Below are 23,214 nucleotides of genomic sequence, written 5' to 3'. Positions count from 1 at the left end.
AACAAAACATATCTGGGCATTGAACCAAAAATTAAAACTATCATAGTACCAAATGGAGATATTTTGATAAAATTCTCACTTTCTCCATTCCAAAGCCAGGAAGCCTCTAAAAATTTCTGCAAAACTTGAATCTTGCTGTTCTTACAGTCAGAAAGTCAAAAAGTTGCTTTTCCTTTCCACAGTTTGAGCCTGTCCTTTTGTCAGAAGGGCAACTCAAATCCTGGAGATGAGCAGAACACAGCAAGAATATTCCAACTCATAGAAAAAGGCCAACTCTTCATTTTTCATTCTCTTTCATGTAACTATCATTTTAAAAATCAATTTGCACACAAAGCTGGTGTTCTACCTTCAGTCTATAATGAATTCTGTATTAATCCTCCTTCTTGCTTGAGTTACAAGGAAATGTGAGAAACAGACATGAGTGTATTTATAGGGCCAATAGTTGCTAATGTGATTGGGGAGAACAGGGAAGAACACAAAATACAGGGCTGGAAATGCTCTGTAAATTTAAGCAGCAAGATGATCACTCAGAATCCTGAATTATGACTGAGTAGTTCTGGATGAAAATTTAGCAAGCAATAACTGAAGTAAAATACTTTGCAACAGTTCAATAGATACAAAGGACCATACACATTTAATTGGAATAGAGGATTATCTAGAACATATGAAGCTCCTTCAGCAGCATCACAGGACTAGACAGAAAATAGGAGTGGAATAATGTAATCTGTAGGCAACAACTCTCCTTTCTAGCCCTCTTTCTAGTCCTTCAGACGCAGGAGATAAGGTCTCTGCTCCAAGGCAAGTCATCAAAAAACTGTCTGCTCTAGTGGAACAGCACTTTATGGATTACTTGACATTCAGATCATTTTTAAAACAATACTGTTGGGAAGTTAGCCAAAAGCTTCAGAATGGATGTATGGATGGCAGCAGAATAACTTTATGATCATGGAATGGCTTGAGTTGGAGGGGACCTTAGAGATTATCTAGTTCCAACCCCTCTTGCATGGGCAGGGACATTTTTCACCACACCATGCTGCTCCAAACCCCATCCAATCTAGGCCTTGAACACTTCCACGGATGGGGCATCCGCAGCTTCTTTGGGAAACCTGTGCCAGTGCCTCAGCATTCTCAAGGCAAAGAATGACTCCCTAACATCTAATGTCAACCATCCCTCTTACAGCTTGAAGTTATTGTTGGTGGCACCAGTCCCAACAGCAAACCCTAAGGAATACCACTCTGTTATTTTCTGTAACTCACCAGTGTTATGCTGTGCACCTATCTCAGGAATACAACAGCCTTTCACTGAGCACATGAATCATAAAGGATACCATTCAAATCACTTTGTCATGATCAAAAACTTTTAAATGAACCAATAAATATAGATAGTGAAAGGGGGGAGAAATGATTAATACCATTCAAACACCAGCATGGTTCATAAATTAGCAAAATGAAAGCACTTCAAGTTTTCTAAAACAGGAAAGATGATCCAACCTGCCAAGATACAGTCCAACTGTGAAGGGTGTAGGAAGTAGAACTAGACCTAGGATTTTTTATCATTGAAAGACTCGTTTCAAATTTAGAATACAACAGTTCTGATAAACTACATTTTAAATGCACATTCTACAATAGCCATACTTTTCAGTTCCTTCTTTTGTTGTCAAAAGGATCTACACACACAGGGATACGCACATAAGAAAAGATGACCTTTGAGTTTATTGCTTAAAATACAACTTTCAGGCCACATGATCACTATGCATTGACACAAAGATTCTTCATTTCAAGGGTAAGCACTTTCCCAAATCTCAAATCTCTTGAAGAAGTTCCTTTTTTTCCTCAAAATACTTCTGAAACCACTCAATATGTTCAACCTTCTGCTTAACACTGAGGTATGGGTTTTTTGAAAGCCCACAGATGACTAGTTCCATGAAGTGGCGGATAGGTCCCTCCTTGGGAAAGCCTTCGAGGTGTTTCTCCAGAAAGATATGTTCATAAAATTCAGCATCATCCTCCATCCCTAACAGAAAGACAAAGCAAAAATGACAAAGTTGTTATCATAATATAATAGCAAATTTAACAAAGTAATATAGTTTGAAAATAATCTTAAATTAGTAAAATTAATGGTTCTGCTTGCATTTCTAAGAATATGTAATATTTAAATCAAATTTCTGGCTTGAAATCTTGATAAAAGACTGATGCTGGGGTGGAAGTAGGAGGAATAATTAGAACTATAAATCAATCTTCTTGCCAAAATCCAGTTCGTTCAATACTTGAAAATTTTGATTCATCATTGGTACCACCTTTTAGATTGCAGGCACTTTCTTCATAAATTTTTAAAGAGAACACTGATTACCTAAATTGTGCAGAGGATTAAAGAATACAAACTAGTCTTGAACAAATAAGGCAACCTCATAAAGTATCAAATACTGAACAGTTAAACTGTTAACAAACATGTCCATTGCAAGTCATGCTTTTAACATCCTATTGCTATCAAATGGGCACATAAATTTGTTTTTCTGACATTTTCTGAATGTGTGAGTGTATGATGATGTAAAAGTGCTGTGTATGCTTTTAAGTCATAGCCATCACCAAAGATGATGCATTCAAAAGCCTCCACAGGACATGGGACAAAGGATTATTGGAGATAAGGTAAACTTTTGTTCTTCATCCTGTGGATTTTTTTGCTGTTGTTCATACTGTGATGGTAGAGACTCAGAACACAAATTCCTAAGTACAGAAAAAAGGCTGCTTTTGCCATTCCTAATTTTAAGGGAAAAAATCAAAAGGCAATCTGGGATTTGTAGTGAAATATTTTTCTTCACTTAGACATACATGAAAATTTTTATTTTATACCAGTTGGCTTGCACTCTTAAATAAAAAACTGTTATTAGACAAAAATATTACACCACTTCAAGATGACAAAAATGAGAAGCATATACAATACACATGAGTATGGTGTACATGTTTTTCTAAGCTAGCTAGTTATGTTTTTCTATCTTATTTGATAAAATTAAATCAGGAGTATTAGAATTCAGGTAATTAAGCCACGTAAGTTCTGGGCTTCCTTCTTTGGTAGAGCTTCTACAGTTTCAGAAAAAATGATGCACATCTCTGCGATGGAGAAGTCACTCAAATTGTATTTGTTAAATTTGCATTACTTTTTCATGCTTTAAACTTAGAGCATTGCAATATCTGAAGGAAGTACCTATATTTTTCCTAGAAATGTGCGAGTGCACCAATACCACAGTTGCACACCACCTTTATCTCTGTACTTGAAAAAAGAAAGCACGCTTCCTTCTTCAGAAGCTCTCTCCTTGTTCCTCTATGTTGAAAGTTAAAATAAAAAAAAACAGTAATGTCAGTTTCAGAAAGTGTGTTTCTGCTGTGCTTGGAAAGCTAAGTTCACAGACAGAAGCAGTGATGATTCTTCCACTATGCCACCCATGCTGGCTTTCTCTCACCAAGGGGAGGTAGAATCTTACTGTACCTGGATGCTACCAGTTGCTTTTTCAAACTAACAACCTTTCCAGACTTCCATACTTATACTGGTCTCAAAAATCCAAGAGAACTAAACCAAACAAACTCACTACTGAAAGAATCCGTATAATGCTGACAGTAAAATTTGGCCTTCTGGATGCTCTTCTGGGGACAGATACAGGGTATCAGGAAAGATTGTGCCTAATAAATAATTTTACCAATTTTCATATTTAACCCAAAATAAGCAATTTAGAATCTCACAAAAATGCAGGTAAGAAGTAAATATTACGCAATGTATTCTGCTTTCCTGTTTGTCAAAGACTACATGGTTTGGGGACGAAGTGTTAAGTCCAAATATTTCAGTTAGACCATGTATTTCAGTCCTCAAAAAAGTAAAGTGTACATCACAGAAAAGGAGAACACAACTGTCCAAAGCATCAGAGGCTGAAGCCTCTGGTGGGAACAGATTAGATGAGATAATGACTTCCCTCACCCCTACCAAGCCCTGACTCCTGTTGCAAGCCTGTCCCTCAGCCCATCTTGCATTGTCCTCAGAAACTTAATTTGAAACAATATGCATAGCAGAAGTCTAAAGTAGAGATTTTCTTTTTCAACATCCAGACAAGAAGACACCTACTCTCAATATTCTATTTCCAACCCCCTCCATGCTACAAAACAGAAAGTCTGGAGAATTTCTCTAGCTAAAACACTAATCTTTCCAAGACATGACCTTAAAGATGTCAATCCAAACACAGATGTTCATCCCTTATAGACAGCATTGTGACATGCTATAAAGATGACTGAGTATTCAGATGTAGTGAAAAAATGTGTCTGTCCATGGCAGAGGGTTTGGACTAAATGATCTTTAAAGGTCCTTTTCAATACCAAGTATTTTATCCTTTTAGGATTTCTAGAATTACATTGATCATGCTCTTCAGTAGGTCCCTAGAACAGACCCAGAGATAGTAAAGAAACCCCGAGGCAATGGCTGTGTAACTCTGTCATCTCTCTTGGCAAGATGATCCAATCCTCTGCTGGTAACAGCAGCTCAGATAACCAGCAAATAGATCAGGATTTGGTGAACTCATGCCCACAGAAGCCTTCGCAGGCAACTGAGGAATTAATTTTCTGAGACCTTCCTATCACTTGTGCAGTAACAATCTCTGGCCCACCAAAAGCATTTGCTCCTCATAATGAGGTGCTAAGGCAGATTCACACCTATAATCTGCTCTTTTTCAGCTTTTTGAGTCATTATAGCATAAATGCACAGAAATAATAAATGAGGCACAAATAAATGTCCTTCCCAACTTTTTGCCATGGCAATCATGGAGCAGCATTAAAGCTACTAAGAAGCAGGAGAGACAAGCAAAAAGGAGTGAGAACAATGGTTTGCTAAACTGATAAAAATTAATCAGAGACTGTAATTTTCTGCCCAACAATGACTTCAACTGCACTGGACAAGGGCAACGGCATGCAGGTAAGAGCAAACAACAGGGCAGTAAGGTATGTGTGGGGAAGACTGCTGCTGCCCACTGTAGCAAGCCAGTATGTCTAGCCACATCTTCAGATGTTCATACCAAAATAATTTCAAAAACCATGTTCTCACCCTGGTGCCACAAAGCACAGCACAGTGCCTTGGTGAAGCACTCTAATGAGAACACCAGAGATGCTCTAGAGCCAAGGAAAAGAGTTGTAAGAGGTTGTCCTTCTTTTTTATATTTGGCTTAAAATTTTAAAAGCTTTCATAATGCTAAAAGTTGAGTATACGTGCTTCCTCAACAGAATATTTAATTGCACTTACATTTTTAAAGACACATGGTTTTGGCATAGAAGAATAATCACACATTTCTAGATGCAGAACAAGCTGAAATAATCTGTTGAGGGAAATGGCTGTTACAAAACTGCAAAATTAACAGCAGAAAGCGGCATCTTTCTTTTGCAGAGAAAGCATGTTGATGATATACTCAGAGCAAGGTTCTCAAGCTTTTAACTGTGCTCTGACACACCTGAGGTGATTAACAGCCTGTGGCTGGCAGTCTGATAGGACGGAACTTACTGACTTGGTATTTCAACCTGAGAGGCGACAGGTTTTGGAAGGCTCCACTGGAATTTTCCACATGACTAGTCTTTGTGGACAAATCAATCAAGATTCTTGTTTTAGCTATATGTAAAGACTCTTTGTCCGTTGGCTGCCCCATCCCAGACAGCGCGGTTCCAGCCGCACGGCTGCAACAGGGAAACCATTGCCCGCCAAAGACACTTTGTCAACTGACGGCCCCAGACAGGGTTCCAGCCACATTACAACAACACAAAAACCATTGGCCACAGTGGTTTTAAGCTTGCAAAAACATGACTAGAGTATACTTGGATTTCTACATGATGGAACAGATCAATCCTGGGAACAGTGATTAAATTCTATGAAGAAACTGCCAAATAGGATGAGAATAAACATTAAGAAACAATGAAGCACATTATTCAATTTGCAACTCAGTATAGGACAGCTTTTCAAAGACTCTCAGCTTCAGATATTAACCTGTTTTGCTCTCAGTGACTGAATCATTACAAAGCAGTTCTGTTTGATGTCTTTAAAGTCTTTAAAAAAAAAAAAAAAACAAAACCCACAGCCAAGCTCTCCCTGAAGTTATGAAGTCCCCTTTCCTATCTGCACACTTGGTGTAGTTGTTCTTCACTTCCTTAACATTCACTCTCTCTGCTGGCATAAGTTCACACAGAGCTTTTTCTTTTTTTATGGTAATAGAAGAAAATACTGTGCACAAAGATGCCTAATTAACATAGATGCCCAGGGTGAATGAAAATTGTGACTGTTTATTCTTATGAAACAGACAGAACAAAGGGAGCAAACAACTGTTTAACACTTGGCCTACCCAGATATAGAACTCGCAGATAGCTGTTTGGGATCTGGCAAGACACTTGGTCCAAGAGCCACACCAAAGAACAGAATCAGCATTATAAAACACGTACAGCGGTTTTAAGATTCCCCAACTTCTGCTAGGAGCTTAATTTAAAGAAGATGCAGAGTAAAAGGTATTATGTAAGAGACTTGAACAGCCTTTTGGTGCTAAACACATCAGGGTGGGAAGAGGGGGGGAGGGAGGGAGTCATCCCCTTTTAGCAGCAGCCAGTCCTCAGATCAGCCAAACCACCTGCAAGACTTCACCTGAAGAGTGCCAGAATGAGTTCATCTGAAGCACCTCTGATCTGAGACAGTCGGGGAGTTATGTTTGCTTACTATCAAAAGCATGACTCACAGCTGAAACATTATGTTAAAATAGTCAAAGGTCAAACATGCTCTAATTTTCAGAGAAGATAAACTGAGAAAGATAATAAAAGCTCACATACCAACTTCATTGTCAATTGGGAACTCCCACAGTATTCCTTCTTTTGTCCACTGGATCATCTCCTCAAAACCGTTTCGGGGAGGCTGTGCAGTTACTGCTGCAACCTCCTTTGCAAACTCCAGGTCCCAAATTGTTGGTGAAGATACTAAAAAATAAGTTTTGTAAAGATCTCTCAGCAACCAAAGACTTCTCACTAGCTAAGACAAAGTTCTTTAACATCAATCTTTACAGAGACTAATAATTTCAGCTATGCAAATTTTTCTACTTTAGATAACCAGCATCACCTTTCTCAAATGAGAATTCTCTGTTGACATGAAAGTTCATTAAGATCTCAAATGTCTGATGAAAATCTATTCTGAATGCCCAGGGGAATATTTTTTATGTCTTTCACAGGAAGAAATAATTTAAATTTTCTAAAATTGTTCTCCAGTTTTGTCTTTCAAAACACATGGATACAGCAAATTCTGAACTTGACTAGTGCACTGTGCTAAAGGACTCTTACTTCTACAGGAGTTTTCAGGTTCTTCATAACTACATCCTCCTTCAGAGAAACAAATCTACAAGGGATGGCAATTCCTTCCCCAATGCTCCTAAGTGTCCCAGATTTTGTCTCTCAAGCTGAAAAAACATGATTTCTTACCCTTATCACAAAGCTAAACAGTTCCTTTAGGGATTTATCTTTCCTGATGCCTTTTTTTTTCCATTTTAAATCAAAGTGCACTCATACTGCAGCAGTTACTCTTCTTAAGGAGTTCCTGTCCCTCCACCCAGGAGAGCTGGTCACGAGCCCAGACTGAAGCGCTTCGCTGAACTGGAGGGAACAAGCTGTTACCACAGGACAGGGAGGGACCTCTGGGAGTGCCCTGGGCTGCTGTCGAGTCAGCTGGCCTAAGATGCATTCCCCTTTGTTTTCCTGTCTCCCTCTGTTATCAATTCATCCTAAAATCCTTGGAACACAGATCTTCATGTGAATTCAAATATTACAGTCTACTTGGAGTGGATCATAGCCAATAACCTATTATTTTACTACTTCTGAGTGTAAATATTTGAGGCCAAGATATAATTTCATCTTTGGCTCAGTGGCTTACAACTCAACTGAATTAAAAAAAAAAAAATCCCCCCCCTCCTTTAAGAGAAAACACAATGAAAGAGCAAACAATATTTTTACATACAGAAAAGTGTTTTCAGAGGTATTTTTTTGTGTTAAATCAGAATATAATTATTCAAATTATTCCTTAAGAGGAAAATTTACAGAACTATATTACCAGGCTGAGTACTTTGATTTGAAGGCTGGAGGCAGGAATAAAATACAGCTAAAAGACAACATGAGAAACCATACCAGAATGAAATTATTGTCCACATCATAAAGAAGACAATAAATCCTCTAATAGAGGAAAACAGAACCTCATTTTTCAGTCTTGCAGTAGAAGTGATAAAGATTATATAATTTCACCTCATGAAACAGAAAATAATACTGGCATTTTACATTGAGTTATGAATAGTATTTTCAGGATGACAATTTCCTTTCCAGTTAACATTCAAGTTTTCAAAGTCACTACTCAATACTTAAAACAAAACTTGCTTTTCTGTTATGTATAAAAAAAAAATAACCTATTATCTCCTCTAATATGAACCAAGACAGTGAAAACAAATGAATCAAGGTATCAAGTATAACACTGGTATTTCCTGAGATTAATGCCCAAAAATTGTTTGTCATCAGGCTTAGTCAGTAAGCCAAGTAATCATCTTCCTGGTCTAGAATATACTGTAAATTTCCTCAAGGCTACCTGGAATCAAACAAGGAAACACCACACGAAAAGCTGAAAGAAGCTTACTTCTTAACATCTAATTACAAATACAATGAAGTCCACTTGCCCTCCGAAACAATTTGTACACATTCCAATTTTATGTTTAAAAAAAAAGTGCATCTTATCTTTTACCTGGGGTGACTGGTATGAGCCACTGTGTCTGCATTCTGTTCATGTGAAAAAGAAATCTTACATTCTCACCATTTTACCTGAGTATATTTGATTCAACTCAAAATCCATTTTTTAAAACACTGCTTTTGTTAAGATAGCTAAAAACAAACACTACATCATTTATTATGGTTTTTAAATGTAAAATAGACCAATTTTAATAGTACTGGCAATCTTAAAAAACAGCAAACTGAATCCCATTCTAATAAACAGCTTTCATAGAGATGGCTGTATTTAGAAAGTTCACACCTGTTTGAAAATATGCAAATGGCACTATTTGACATTCTACCAAAAAAGATGAAGTAATAAAATTAATACCTTCCTGCAGTTTCAAGTGTTAAAAAAAAAAAAAAGATAAAAAACTACTCAGCTGGAATCTGGCAAAAACTTAGTTCTACTTTTGAAACAGAAACAAATACTTATCATTTTGTAAGATTTTAGACAGAAGTACTATTTCTTTTGCTGCTGCTAACTTTATATAAAGGTCTAAGTCACTACACTGGAATAAAGTCTGATTTTTAAAAGGGCCTCAGAATAGCTGAGGAAAAACAGCCAATACTAACAATGCAGTCTCACTGTTCGCATAGAAAAGTGAGGGACACTGTTCTTTACATGACTTGCCCATATCACACACTCCTGGCCAAACCCAGCCTGTATTAAAGCCAAGCCTTCATGAGTAAAAGCTATCCCTGTTAGACAGCTGTGCCATTCAGTGAATATGAAGGTGGGTCACACCTGTTTTGAATTTAGTTTTGGTATCTTTTATCTCACATGAATTTTGGCATGTATATTTAGTGGATAAGGAACTGGTTGGGTGGTCACATCCAGATGGTCCAGGGCTCATGGACCATTCCAGGGGTCTATCCAGACCATGCATTTAAATGGTCCAAAGCTTAACATCTGGATGGAGATCAGTGACAAAGTGGTGTTGCTCAGGAATCCATTCTGAGACCTACAGTATGGTTCAGTGTCTTCATCAACACCACAGACAGTGGGGTTGAGTGCACCCTCAGCACATTTGCAGGTGACACCAAGCTGAGTGGTGCAGTTGACACACATGAAGGACAGGATGCCTGCCAGAGGAACCTGGGCAAACTCAAGGAAGTGGCCTCACGGGAACCTCATGAGGTTCAACAAGGCCAAGGGCAAGTTGCTGCACCTGGCTTGGGGCAACCTCCAGCACCTACACAGTCTCATGAATGGACAGAGAGCAGTCCTGCCAAAAAGGATTTAGGGATACTGGTGGATAAAAAACCGGACATGAGCCAACAATGTACATTCACAGCCCAGAAAGCAAACTAGAATCATAAAACAAAGCATGGCCAACAGGTTGAGAGAAGAGATTCTTCCCCTCTACTCTCATAAGAGCCCACTTGGAATGCTCCAACCAGCTCTGGGGTCCGCAATCACAGGAATGATAGGGACCTCTTGGAGCTGGTCCAGAGGAGGGCCAAGAAGATGATTAGAGGAATGGAACATCCCTCCTAAGAGGAAAGGTTGAGAGAGCTGTGATTGTTCTTCATGGAGAACGGAAAGCTCTGGGCTGACTTTATCCAATCTTTTCAATACTTAAGGGGAGCTTGTAAGAAAGATGAAGACAGAAATTTTTGTAGCACCCATTGCAAAAGGACAAGAAGCAGTGGTTTTAAACCAGAACAGGGCAGATCCAGACTAGACAAAAGGAATAAATTCTTTCAGATGAGGGTGGTGGAAACAGGTTGTCCGGGGGGGTGGTGGATGCCCCGTCTCTGGAAACATTTAAGGTCAGGTTAGGTGGGGCTCTGAGTAACCTGATCTAGTGGAAGAGGTATCTACTCATTGTAGGAGGGTTGGACACAGATAACCTCTAAGGATCCCTTCCAACCCACACTTCCTACAATTCTAAATATATATTAAGAACTTTACAATAGGTGAAGCAGGGTGTCATTTGTCAGCTGTCAAGGGCTCTTTCCAGCTCCATCTGGAAAGCTAAACAAAATAAGGCCACAGAGCAACCCAGTGTGTAGTCTTGGGTTACTACTACTATGCTTATACTTAGTCACCTGCAGGGCATGCTTGTTTCCTTGGGATCACAGCCTCACATTTCCTTGCAACTTGACCAAATAAGCTGGAGCCAACACACCCATCCTCCAGGCTGGCTTTACACTCACAGAATTAAGACTGACCTTTGTGACCAAAAGCCAGTTATACCTTTCAAGTTCACTAACAGAGTGCCCTGATCAGCACAGAAAACATTTCATTACACTGCATGGAAGTTTCACTTGGTAAAAATAAGAGCTACATCAAACTAGTCATTTATCTAAAAGCAGAAAGTGAACAGGTCATGTCTCCTCACAAAAACGAATCTCTTGATATTCTAAAAATGCAGAACTTAGCCTCACTGCATTTTTCATTACTGAATTTCTACTAACCTGTTTTCAGTGCATGCTCTGGTTCTGTAGAAGCTTTAGTGAATATATTAAGCCTCCTTCCTACTTTGAGACTTCTATAAACAAAAAAAGAAAACTGATATTTAGTATTTCACAACACCTTACAACATTGCCAGATAACACATTAAAAAGCACAAAATATTTTCATGAACTAACACATCTCTGGAGACAAAAAAAGATAGTGACTCTCACTAAATCTTCAGGCTTTTAATCAGAGAGTGTTTATGCCTTTACTATTTGTCTTTAACAAAGTCTCTCAAAACATTTCCATGTTAAAGAAGGAGCATAAATCAAGCACTGTATTTACAGTTAATTTTAACTGGAATATTTAGGAATCTGAACAAAGGTAAACAGTATCAAACCACAGTTCTTAAGTGATTTTACAAAGCTGCAACTATCTGAAGACTTGGGTTTTTTTCCCCTGTAAAAAAAATATTGCACAATTCAGGAACAGAAAAGGCAACAGCTAAATCAAATAATTCCTGCTTTATGACATAAATAGCCCTTTTGGAAGATCACACAGCCACCTTCTCTGCAATACAACAAACAGAGTATATCCATATGATATATTTTCAATAGCAGCATCACTCTGGTGCTTACTCTTCTGAATATATAAATATTTCACTCTGACCATCTATTGTCAATCACATTTATCATTACAATAAGCATATAGTAAAAAAAAAATTAAAAATACAAGAGTTCAACAAGTAATCAAATTCTTATAAATGAAAACAAAAAAAACCCAATGTCTTTAAAATCAATTATGTTTTTAATCGTATTATCTTCCAGGTTTCCCCTGAAATTCTAACAGTTCTTTAATTCTGTTATTTCATATCCACTGTTATCCTGGCAAGATTTAACCTTTCTGACCTTAAAATTCGACCCTTCTGGATTTACTGGACATTTCTAATGGCCTCAACTACTTCTGCAAACCTGCTCTTGTCATATTACCTTTTAGTGATGAAACTAACCTGGATCTATTTCAGCACAGAATAACCTAGTTACAGAGCCTTAAAAGAATGTTGATTCAGGATTATATTTTCCTATCTGTGTGTAACTCCCAATGACATTGGCCAAAGATACATGCATGTGTTGGAAGGAAGTTTATTTTAAAATTACGAGTTTAAATTACTATAAAGCAACACCACTCATTCCAATGCAATGTACTAACTCGATTTAAATTTAGGTGTTCTTCCTAACCCATTCTTTTCCTACTATCAGCTGATGAGAAAATCCATTATATATACAGGTATGCAGGAGGGAACTTCAGCCAGAAACTGGAGACAGTATACTCACTACAGGGATTTTAAAAACTATTTTAAGGTGCTGTTTCTGAAGTTATATACCAAGCACAGTCTCACCACACACAGAATACTGTACATCTAGTCACCCAGGTACTCACCCTTTTCTTTTCCTTTGTTACCCAAATTCTGTCTTCACCATGATCTATCTAAACACAAATGATTCCCTCAATTTTCAGGCCCTAACCCCCAAAAACAGAGATTAATTTGTAAAGTAAATTAAATACAAGAGAAAAACTTACTAAAAACTGCTAGGGAAAGTATACATGGAGAAGGAATGCAATGATGAGCTGACATGGGAAAATCCAAAGACTACAGGCAAAAGAAGCACATCTTACAGGAGTAAACCAAAAATATATGAGCACTCCTTATTTCACTAAAAATAGAGTGGCCACATAATACAGCAGCAAAATAAACTTAAGGAGTATCCTGATAATAAAGAAATCAATTATGAATGAGATGGTAATAAATAAATAAATAGAACAACTTTAATATATCTTTAAAATCCCAACAGAATGGATGAAACTTTTCTAAACATAGAACATTATCAAGTTTTGTAGAGGAGGAAAGCAAGCTTTCAAAACCTCCATTTCCCAAGAAGTTAAGAAAGTGACATAATATTGTATTATGCATAGGTGAAATTATTTTAAACTAGTTAAAACAAGAAGAATTACATTTCAGCACCAAGTATGCTTAATTTTCTAAAATGTAACATTAAAAAAATGCACATTATTTGATTAGCTGGTTGCCATTAACTATCTTGTTCTCACAATTTGTTTCAATGTTAACAGTACTTTTCTTGAAGAAATTTTAAGTAATTTCTTTAAGCTCTGAAGTATTACAACATTAATATGTACAAGAAATATTATCCATTAGTAACTGCATGCTCCTTCCATTGAAGTGAACACCACAAAAGTACCTTCTGGAGTCCATAGACCGAGCTGATGATCTTTCAGGCCTTATTCTTCGACCATCCTCATCCTGCAAGGAAATGCGACCGGATATCCTCACACCCCACTGGGCCGGGGACTGCCTTTTAACTGTCATTTCTGAAATAACGTTGCTGAAATGACAAACATAAAATGTAAAAACTCAACAGATTGACAAAGCAAGGAAGTTTGGAATATGTATTAAGTAGAAACCCTATTTTCAACTGGTTTCATAAGCTTCTATGAGACCAAATTATACATTCCTCACAAAAATACACCCATCTTTAATCCATCAAACATTGAAGGCTGTTGTTCTAAACCATTTGTTACATCCTATGTATAAAAGTGCTACTTTATCCTATGGTGAATGCTTTCTTTTAAATTATTTCATTTTCAACTAAAAACAAAAAAAATCATGTATCTGTATACCAATAGTCACAGAGTGTACTAGGCATGTTTTGCTTAAGCAAATGGGGAAATTCTCTGGATACAAAAAATAGGCTGAAATAGGGAGGCAAAAATCACCACTGTTTTGGACAGGAACCAACACTGCCCAGGGACAGAGCTGTGCTGCTGCAGACCAAAAGGAAGCTTGCGTTCACACATCAGCTGACATGGGCCAATCATGCCACCCTAATAAGTAGGTCACCTTTCCTGATCCACTGCAATCTGTTGCATTGCATAATCATATTACAGCATTAACAGACCACATCTTCCTTCGTCATTCTGGAGTGAAAAATCATACGTGAAGAGCAAATGCTCTGATCTCCTCCAGCACCATATGCAGCTCCTTCTGATCACAAAGGGTAAATCACATCCCCTTCTGCCCCTGCCCGTGAGCTCCCCCTTCACTGGCAACTCCACTGGCTGGGAAAGGCCAAGCTGGTAACTCTTCCTGACAGCCTCCTCTCCACCCAACCACTTCCAGTCACACACAGTCATCCCAAATTGCAGCACTTAAGACATAAATATGGTCTCAAAAAATAAAAATAGGCCAAGTCAAAAATACTGCACTATCCATTTTATGAAAATCCCAATGAAATTCAAACTACGCCTTTGGCAGCTTAAGTCAAAAGAGATTTTACTGACAAGAAAAAAAATACTTCTGGAAAATTGTAAAAGCTAATTGCCACAGAAACACAGCACGATTTCTCTTCAGTCTTAGATGTGGTTTCAAATGGCAGAACAAGAATAGCATAGCTCTTCCAGTACCTACTCTGAAATAAAGGCATCTGAAAACAAATACGAAATAATTTCATTTTAATTTAAAATAAAAAGCGATCTCAGATTAGCTGCATATCTCACATTAGAAATTACTCTGTGAAGTGCCTACTGGCATTAGTGAGCTGGTGTTGGGCCAGAGGCTTGACACACTTACGAGGGTCAAAGGGACCTAATTTCTAAGGTCAGCCACACACAGCCCAGCCCAACAGCTTGACTCAGCTGTGACCTAAAAGGCTGGTGCTTTCCCTTGCTTCAGGGAAGACAGGATTGCTCAGAGAAGCTCTCTTTCTTGACTTACTTGCAGTTTTGCCCTGTAGCTGCAACTACACTGCTGAGCTATCAGAACACACAGTCAATGCTACCATGTTCCTCACTAGGAAATCCTAACATCACCCCACCATTGGCATATGAACATTTCTGGCAGCAACATTCGTCACTCCATCATGAAAAGTGCACCTGTACTAACAAAAGTAGAAACCACAAAGATTTTTTTTAGTGCCTTTTGAAACAAAAAAATATTGGTTTAAAAAGTCATACTCCAACATCAGTGTACCCATAGTGGTTAGATTTATATATTCCCTCATTCCAACACAACATCAAAAACTGAAGTTCCTACATATACCTTCCTTCCAGAGATGGGAAATGGTAGGACTTCTGTAACAACCACAGACTTGCTCTCTTTCCTGATTATCAGCCAATAATTATAATAGTTAAAACAGAGACCCAAGGAGCTTTGGACATATTCTAGCCAAAGCTCTGAATTACTTTTCTTGTTCACCCAAAACAGGAGCTGAAATCATAGGGCTTCAGATTTTATTTTGGTGCAGTGCTGTTGTGATATCCATTGAGTGAAAGTTCAGCCCACATTGAGGAAAATAAATTCCTGCATCGTTAACATTTTCCCCTCCTAGTGAATGCCCTGTTCCCATGCTTTCTACAAGGTGATGAGATTACTGCATACAACAGTGACCTCTGGAGGTCTTGCCACAATCCTGGTAAAAAAAAAATTGTACAAAAGATCACGACAACATACAACAAATTTCATATTATAAATCACAATAGCAGTATTCAGTTTTTTGCAGTTCAGCACTATGTAGCTTTACTGCTTGTGAAAGTATCTTGCTTTTAAATATTGTAAATAACTGAGGAATATATATTGGCTTTTAAAATACGTAAGTATATTGAATGCAAAACCTTTACAGAAAAAAAAGGAAAGTTAAAATTGCATATATTCTCTTACTGTCAAATAAAGCTTAAAAATAATCATGCATGAACAAAAGTGAATGCTTTCTAATATATTAAAAACATCTTCATGCATTGTGTGGATTGACACAAATCACACCAAATCAAGTCTGATGCTGCTGGGCTTTGTAAAATCAACATTTTTGTAAACACTAGTCAGAAACCTGAGAGTACTGTATTTATTTTGAAGAACTAAGAGGTCCATACTAACTCTAAAAGGCTACTATAACCATGTTTTTTGTCATTAAAATCAGCACAAATTGCTGGTCTTTCTTGAAAACTCACCCACTGATAAAGAGTTTCTGCTACCTAACTCTTACGGAAGAAAACTAAAACTTTTCAACAACTGGCGGCAGCAGGAGGAGTGTATTTGCTGGGAGAAACAAGCTAGGTCACAAAGCTGCCTCGGGGAATAGAACTTGCCAACTCAGAGCACAGCAAGCCAGCCATGACATTCCAAAAAGGCTGGTTCTGGTTGAGGAAAGTGCATTTTTCTAATGACAGTGCTTCATCCACAAGCATGTCATAAAACACTGTAATATCGCATCTTAACCCACCAATCAAAAATACAGAGGCACTATATAGCTGCAGCTTTTAAGTTTCTGAAGAATTTAAACTCTCAAGAGAAAAAAACATTTTTGCTTTGACTACGACTTCCTTAGTCATTGTCTTTCTTCTACTGCAGCCCGAGCCGAGCTGGGTCAGTGCTTCAGGAAAAGTGCCATAGGTGATGAGAGTAAGAGAGTCTGTGATGCCAGCAGGCAGAGAAACCACACCTAGACAAGAAAGAGCATGTGCACCCTAAGGAAGGCAGACTGGCACATTCCAGGTTGGGTCCTGCACATGTTAGCTCACTCAGTATTTCTGTGGTCCTCCAGCACCTTGGGTACTCCAGAAAGTTTGAATTACATTTGAACTGGTTACCCACAGCCCATGCCACTATTAAGACATTCGTGTACTGTACACTTCTAAAAAACCTTGTGACAGAGAGGGAACGAGCTCCCTGTCAATTAACAATTTAATGACCATATGCTCTATATAAACAGTCCTTACATCTGAAGAACAGATATTTTGGTTAACAAGTTATTCACTGAGCATTGTACACCCTAGTCTTTGCAATCATCTACCTCAACCTGTTTGCAACCATCTGTCTCGTTCTTCCTTAATTTCCACTCAGGCAGACATCAGCCTCAGACACCGTTAACTCCTTCTGCAGAACACTGACAATCATTGCAGCACATCTTTTAATAATACCTACAAGTAGAAATACATGTAACCTACAGATCATAATATATAGGTCAGGCTTAGATCCTGGGTTGGGCAAATTCATTTTCACAAAATAAAACTAAGATAAGCAGCTTGCAGTTTGCACTGCAAACAGACATAAAGAAAAGTTTCACACTCGTATTTTGGTAAAGATCCAATTTTCTGTTGTTCAGCACTTCACCTGGATTTAATGCCTAATTTTCTGTATAGTTATTTGAATACTAGCTGGAAAAAAAATTGCCTTTAACTATCATCTAAAAGAGCCCTATGCATAACTGTTTGAGCTTCCAAACAAATGTTTCTCATCTGTTTGAAAGCCACACTGGAAACAGAGTTAAGCCAAGAGATGAGTTTCATGCGTTGACTGGAAAGTTTTAAAAGGAAGGGTGGGGCTATAAACAGAGCTGCTCTAGTTCAGCTCTGCAGAGCTGTCATGAAAATTCACCAGTCCAGACAGAACGTCTGAAACATCGACAAATCCATCCATTGTGTGAGAATTTTGGAAGCTTGTGGCAAAAAAAAAAAAAAAATATAAACAAAACCCACCAAACTTACAAAAAAGAGCTGTTATTTTGTTAGCCTGTCCAAGAAAGCAATGATCCTGGGCATGAAAGCAATTCAGTTTCTGCAAAACCACTTCAGAAAGATGATGGCAAAATGAAGAAAGTTTGGTATAACCAGATCAATAATGTTACCAATAGCCATTAATCCTAAGGATAAACTGTCCAAAGGTATCTTTTAGGGGCACCTTTCCAACACAGAAGGCAGTCACCTTCAGGATGACATTGCAAAATAGGAATTTCTAACGTAATTGAGAAAAACAATCAATACACAGACCGTATGTTAATAGTTCCCCCCTTCTTCTGTTTATCTGTGGTTTCTTCATGTCTTCTTAGTTGTGCAAGGAGTTCTGATTCTATCTGTTTCTTGTTGTGTGGAAGGGAAGATGCAACTGCAGAAGCAGCCTTCACCAGTTCTGGATTTAAAGGCTTGTCTCTGTAAACAGAAACACAACAGATACAGAAACAAACAAAAAAAAAAAAAAAACACAAAAAAAACCAAAAAAAACCAAAACAAAACAAAACCAAAAACAAAAACACCTTTACTATATTTAAACTGTCATTTTGTCATTTCTGTACTGCCATTTTATATCTTAATAACTCAGGTATTTTCCCAAATGGGGGTGGCCAGTGGGACAGGCAGGTTTGCCCTATATTGCCCTAATTATCAAATGCTGAAGGACTCTGACAAGCTCTTGTTCCCCAGCCCGGGGAAATGGCAGCCCTGTGCCACTGCACAGCCCCTCGGACACACAGCTTGGAGACCACTGACAGCACAGATCTGTGGGACACATAGTGGACAGGAGCAGCTCCAAAGACTCAAAAATCATTACACCATTCTTAAATTTTTTTTTCTTTTTCCTCAGTTTTGTTGTATTTTATCTGAACAGTATTTGCCTTCTCCCATTAAAATAACTTTCCTCAGGCAGGTGCTAGTGCCACCTTTCCACAATCTCACTGTAGAAAAAGGCAGCATAAAGTTGACAACATACAGCACCTTTTGCTCAGATTCTCCCCTGTGATTTACTCCAGTCTACAACTCTGCACCACACTCCCTTACAAGATTCTTTTCTATTGTGGAAATGGTTTCTTTTGTTCTAAATAATGAAAAAAGAGAGTTGAAAGAAAAAGGATAAAACAGGCTAAGAAAAGTTTCTTATACTTTACCGTTGGGTGTCTTCTGTAATTCCCTGAGGCACAGAACCTTCACTGTCTAGGCCTTCCACCTTGTTCATGGCTTGCTTCTTGTTCTCACTGGCTTTTAATTGTTGGAGTTTCTTCCTGTAGCTCACTTCCACTTTCATATTACCAATAATGTCTAACAGCTGCTGCTTTGGTGTTTCTGCTCCATCCTCCTGCTTCTTTGCTGCCCCTTCAGGTGGGCTGTCTTTGGAAGCAGTAGATTTATCTTTGTCTTTAGAAAGCACACTGCTTGTGCTGAAGAGTTTCTGTTTGCTAGATGGTATACAAAGTTAGGAAGCAGAAGTTAAAAATAAGATCCAAGGCTGAATTTTGCAAACCTACCAAAAACCCCAAAACAACAGTTACAACTGTCTAGGCCCAATTGAGTGCAACCTGGGTATGTTATGTGTCAAATATGTACCTTTCAACTTCTGAGAAGGGCTGGGACACCATTTCAAACTGTTGATTACTTATTATTTCCTTATCACAAATACAAAGTAAATAACTTTACACACCATTTATTTGTGGAAGAAATAATATAAGAACTTAGAACTTTTAAAGTATTTCGGCATCAGGTAGCAGAGAGAAGTTTGAATTTACTAGTACTTGATACTTAAATTCATTGGTACTATAGAAAAACACCAAAACTCTTAATATGAGTCAATGAAGAGACCACTCCCTGAAAAAAGACTGTACACATGCACAAAACTTCACATGTTTTTACACACTTGTGGCACTACTATAGATCATATTCCCCTACTCTGCAACATGGATTCTGCTGCAAGTTAACCCAGAAACAAACAGGAAAGTTCTCTGGGTTTACTCCTCTGCTTAGTCTAGCACATCACTGCAAAGAAGCTGAAACTGACACAGTGCAGCTGAGGATGTGAAGACAGGGACAGCAAGGAGCTGCTCACAAGATTCTGCAACACAGACCCAGCTGCATTCTCTAGAAAAACTATCATAAAATTCAAAGAGCTGTTCTCTATAGCATTCTAAAATGCAGTGTTTAAACCTTTACATTCACACCTACTTACTTTGTTTAAAAATCACCCTCAAGTTACAGAAATAAAAAAATACATATTTATTTTGATTCAAAATTTAAAAACTTCAACAGATCTTAAAACACTTCCACAAATCTGAAGGAATTGTGGCATACCTCTCCTCCTCGCACACATCTCTCTTTGGCTAAAAAAGGAAAATCTGCCAGTTTCAGCAGGCGCCATGTCACACTTTGGTCACTCGGCACTTGATAAACTGTCAGCATTAAACCCTAAATTTCAATGTCGAGAAGCAACAGGAAAATTTATGGAAAGCTTCAGAACCTCATTACTGGGAAGGGTATGAGGCCACTGCTTTACACTGCACTGTTCCCCACGGGTCCTTAACAAACTCCTTGTTTGTTAATTCAGGCGGCATGTTCCTTAAAACTATGTAACCATTCAGAAACCACAGAATCAGAATGCTAAAGAGTTGGAAGAGACCTTAAAGATCCCCTAGCCCAAACATTCCCTGCCACAGACAAGGTCACCTCCCACCAGACTGGGTCACTCAAGGCCTTGAACACTGCCATGCTGGGGCATCCACAACCTCCCTGGACAACCTGTTCCAGCACCTCACAAACCTCCTCAAGCACAAGCATTTCTTTGTAATACCGAACCTAAATTTCCCTTCTTTCCATTTGTACCCATTACTTCTGATGCAATTTGTACCTATATTCCTGAAAAAAAAAATCTCTCTCCAGCTTTCCTGCAGTTCTCCTTCAGACACTGGAAGGTTGCTATGAGGTTTCCATGCAACCTTCTCTTCTCCAGGCTGAACAGCTCCGACCTTCTCAGTCTTACCTTAGCCTACAGCAGCAGAAAAGCACAGCAAGGCTGAAAGCCTCAGGCACTTAAAGCCAGCAGCACACTGTAGTTTGCATTCCTGTATTTCACCTACCATTCAGTTTGCCTTCTGCTGGAGAGCTTGACCTCGGAAAGCAAACACAGATACCAAAGAACCCGAGCTGCTTTGTACATGAGCCTATCACAGCATCAGTGCTTGTTCCAAAATATCGAGGAGTTTTGAAATTAAAAAAAAAAAAAAAAAAAAAATGAAAGCACAACACAGCTGTCATTAAAAGCAGCTTAAAATATTTTAGTAAAAACGAAGAACTCCCAAATGCAGCTCATAGCCCGTACTTTGTGCAGAAACAACAACGCCCAAGAGGCAGCGCCGCTCTGCTGATACAGGGTGCAAAATTACGGTCAGGTCACACACGAGGATCACCCACACCGCTCCAAGATGGGAAGGACGGCAAGGACAGCAAAGAGAAACGCGGCCCACGCCACTCCCCTCCACCCCACTCCACTCCCCGCTGCCTTCTGCCCACCGGTGTCCCCGCCACCCAGCCCCGGTGGGACGGGCGAGCCCCGTCCCTCTGAAGGCCCAGCCCTGGGGCACGGCCCGGCTTCACGGCAATGCCGGGTGGGCGCCGGCCCCGTCCGGAGGGGAGGGTGCAGGGGAGGCCGGTACCTGCGGGCCGTGCCGTGCGGCCGCGCCGTGCCGTGCGGCCGCGCCGCCGCGAGCAGCCGCGCCGCCAGGCCCCACATGGCGGCCCCGCACCGCCGCCCGCCCGCCGGCACCGCCGGCCGCGCACGGGCGTTCCGCGCACCGGCGTTCCGCCCGGCCCCGCCCCCCGCCGCTCCCGGCGCAGCCGCCCCGCGCCGGCCGTGCCCCCCGCCGGGAGCTCGGCTCGGAGAGAAGCGCTGCCGGCAGGTCGCGGGAGGTGATCCTGCTCTGCCCAGCCCTGCTGAGGCCGTATCTGGAGTCTTGTGCACAGCTCTGCGCTCCTCTGTGCAAGAGAGACATTAAGGCTCACATCTTTCTGAAACATGCTTCAAAAATGGCCCCAAGCCTTCACTTCATCTACGCTGGAAAGGCCAGCACTGTCCCATCTCTTGCAGCTGACTGTAGTACATCGGGACACACACCATTGTCATCTGCGGAAGGCCTTACCTGCAGAGGCCATCTCACCTTGACTCCATGTGGAACTGCCCTGCCTGACCCAGCTCTCCAACAGTGAACAACACCCACTGCACGGTGCTGGGGCAGTTCTGCTGTCTCTGCAGCTCTCTTCTGGGACGATACTTGCCACGAACTGCCATTCATCCTCCCGGACAATGATGATTTCCATATGAATTAGGAAATGCAAACTGGCTTACAGGGGGCAAATGGTTTGCCTGTGGTTGGCTGGAGATGGCACAAGGCCCAAGAGATAGCCTTGGACTTTGGAATGGACAAAAACACAGCCTGCAAGAGAACCCTTTCCTGTCCACATCAGACAAGTTTCCATGGCCATCCCCATGCCTCCATGCCAAAATACTCCGTTGAAGAGGAGTTGTGACACTCTCACACAATGGACCATCACATCCCAAAGCCAATCACACAGACCCCTTGAGTTCCAGAAAGCGCTTCCACATTCCTGTAAAACTCTTACGAGTTAAGGTCTCTGCACACATGTCCCATTTCTGTCACGCCTAAATGCTTTGAGAAGGGGAAGCGTGAGGTCAAACTCCAGATAAAATGATTCCTCATGTTAGGAGAGTCTCTCGGGAGTCATGGCAGTTCTTCCATGACACACCAAGTGTTGTTGCTTCAGGGTATGCAATTCCTACATAAATTCCTCCTTAAAACAAAACAAGCGCTCCACAACAGCACGGTGCTTGGACAAAAAGTAGGGTTTGGCTGAGCAGACACGCGTGCAGGCAGCACAAAAAGCCATGTGGTGGCGATATGCTCGTGGAAGTGCCGCATTCCAAGGCTATAAAAGTTCCCAGGCAACATTTCAAGCGCTTGTCGCCGTCTCCGTATTTTCTGCAGGGATCAGATAAGAGCAGATCAGGCCTGGTGGTGTGCCCGAGGAACGTGGCTATGAAGGAGCACCCTGAGATGCTCAAGGTTTGATGGCATTTTAACCACAAGCTTCACTGCATTAGGGGTTTAGATGGATTTCACCAGCTGGATCTTCCAACAGTGCTGCAGTCCTGCTAAACAAGAAGCCAGCATACAGATCAAAATTTTTTTGCAATGAAACAGGAATCTTTAAGTATTGCAGATTATTTGGGATGCACAATTAACTCCAAATCACTAATTACAACAGACTCAGATTTTTTTTTTTTTTTTTTTTTTTTTTTTTTTTTTACATTAAAGAAATTACAATTCAATTTCTACAGCCATTTATAACCTAGGCTCTTCTTTCTTGTTAACAATTGCCACAACTGGAGTACT

General features: G+C 39.8%; 1 protein-coding gene across 1 annotated transcript; it reads right to left on the bottom strand.

The window, feature by feature from the left end:
* Positions 1 to 606: 606 nt before the first annotated feature.
* MRPS31 (mitochondrial ribosomal protein S31) lies at positions 607 to 21,537 on the bottom strand. The gene is made up of 7 exons (XM_021526611.2): positions 21,460 to 21,537; positions 18,928 to 19,215; positions 18,038 to 18,196; positions 13,459 to 13,602; positions 11,221 to 11,294; positions 6,835 to 6,978; positions 607 to 2,014 (listed from the first exon to the last, which is right to left on the bottom strand). The coding sequence occupies exons 1-7, from the start codon at positions 21,534 to 21,536 to the stop codon at positions 1,803 to 1,805; spliced, it is 1,098 nt and encodes a 365-aa protein (XP_021382286.2). The 5' UTR covers position 21,537; the 3' UTR covers positions 607 to 1,802.
* Positions 21,538 to 23,214: the final 1,677 nt, after the last annotated feature.

Source organism: Lonchura striata, chromosome 2 (assembly GCF_046129695.1).
Source record: "Lonchura striata isolate bLonStr1 chromosome 2, bLonStr1.mat, whole genome shotgun sequence".
Classification (NCBI taxonomy): domain Eukaryota; kingdom Metazoa; phylum Chordata; class Aves; order Passeriformes; family Estrildidae; genus Lonchura; species Lonchura striata.
Note: the sequence above shows the minus strand (reverse complement) of the source record. Positions and strands in the feature narration are given on the sequence as shown.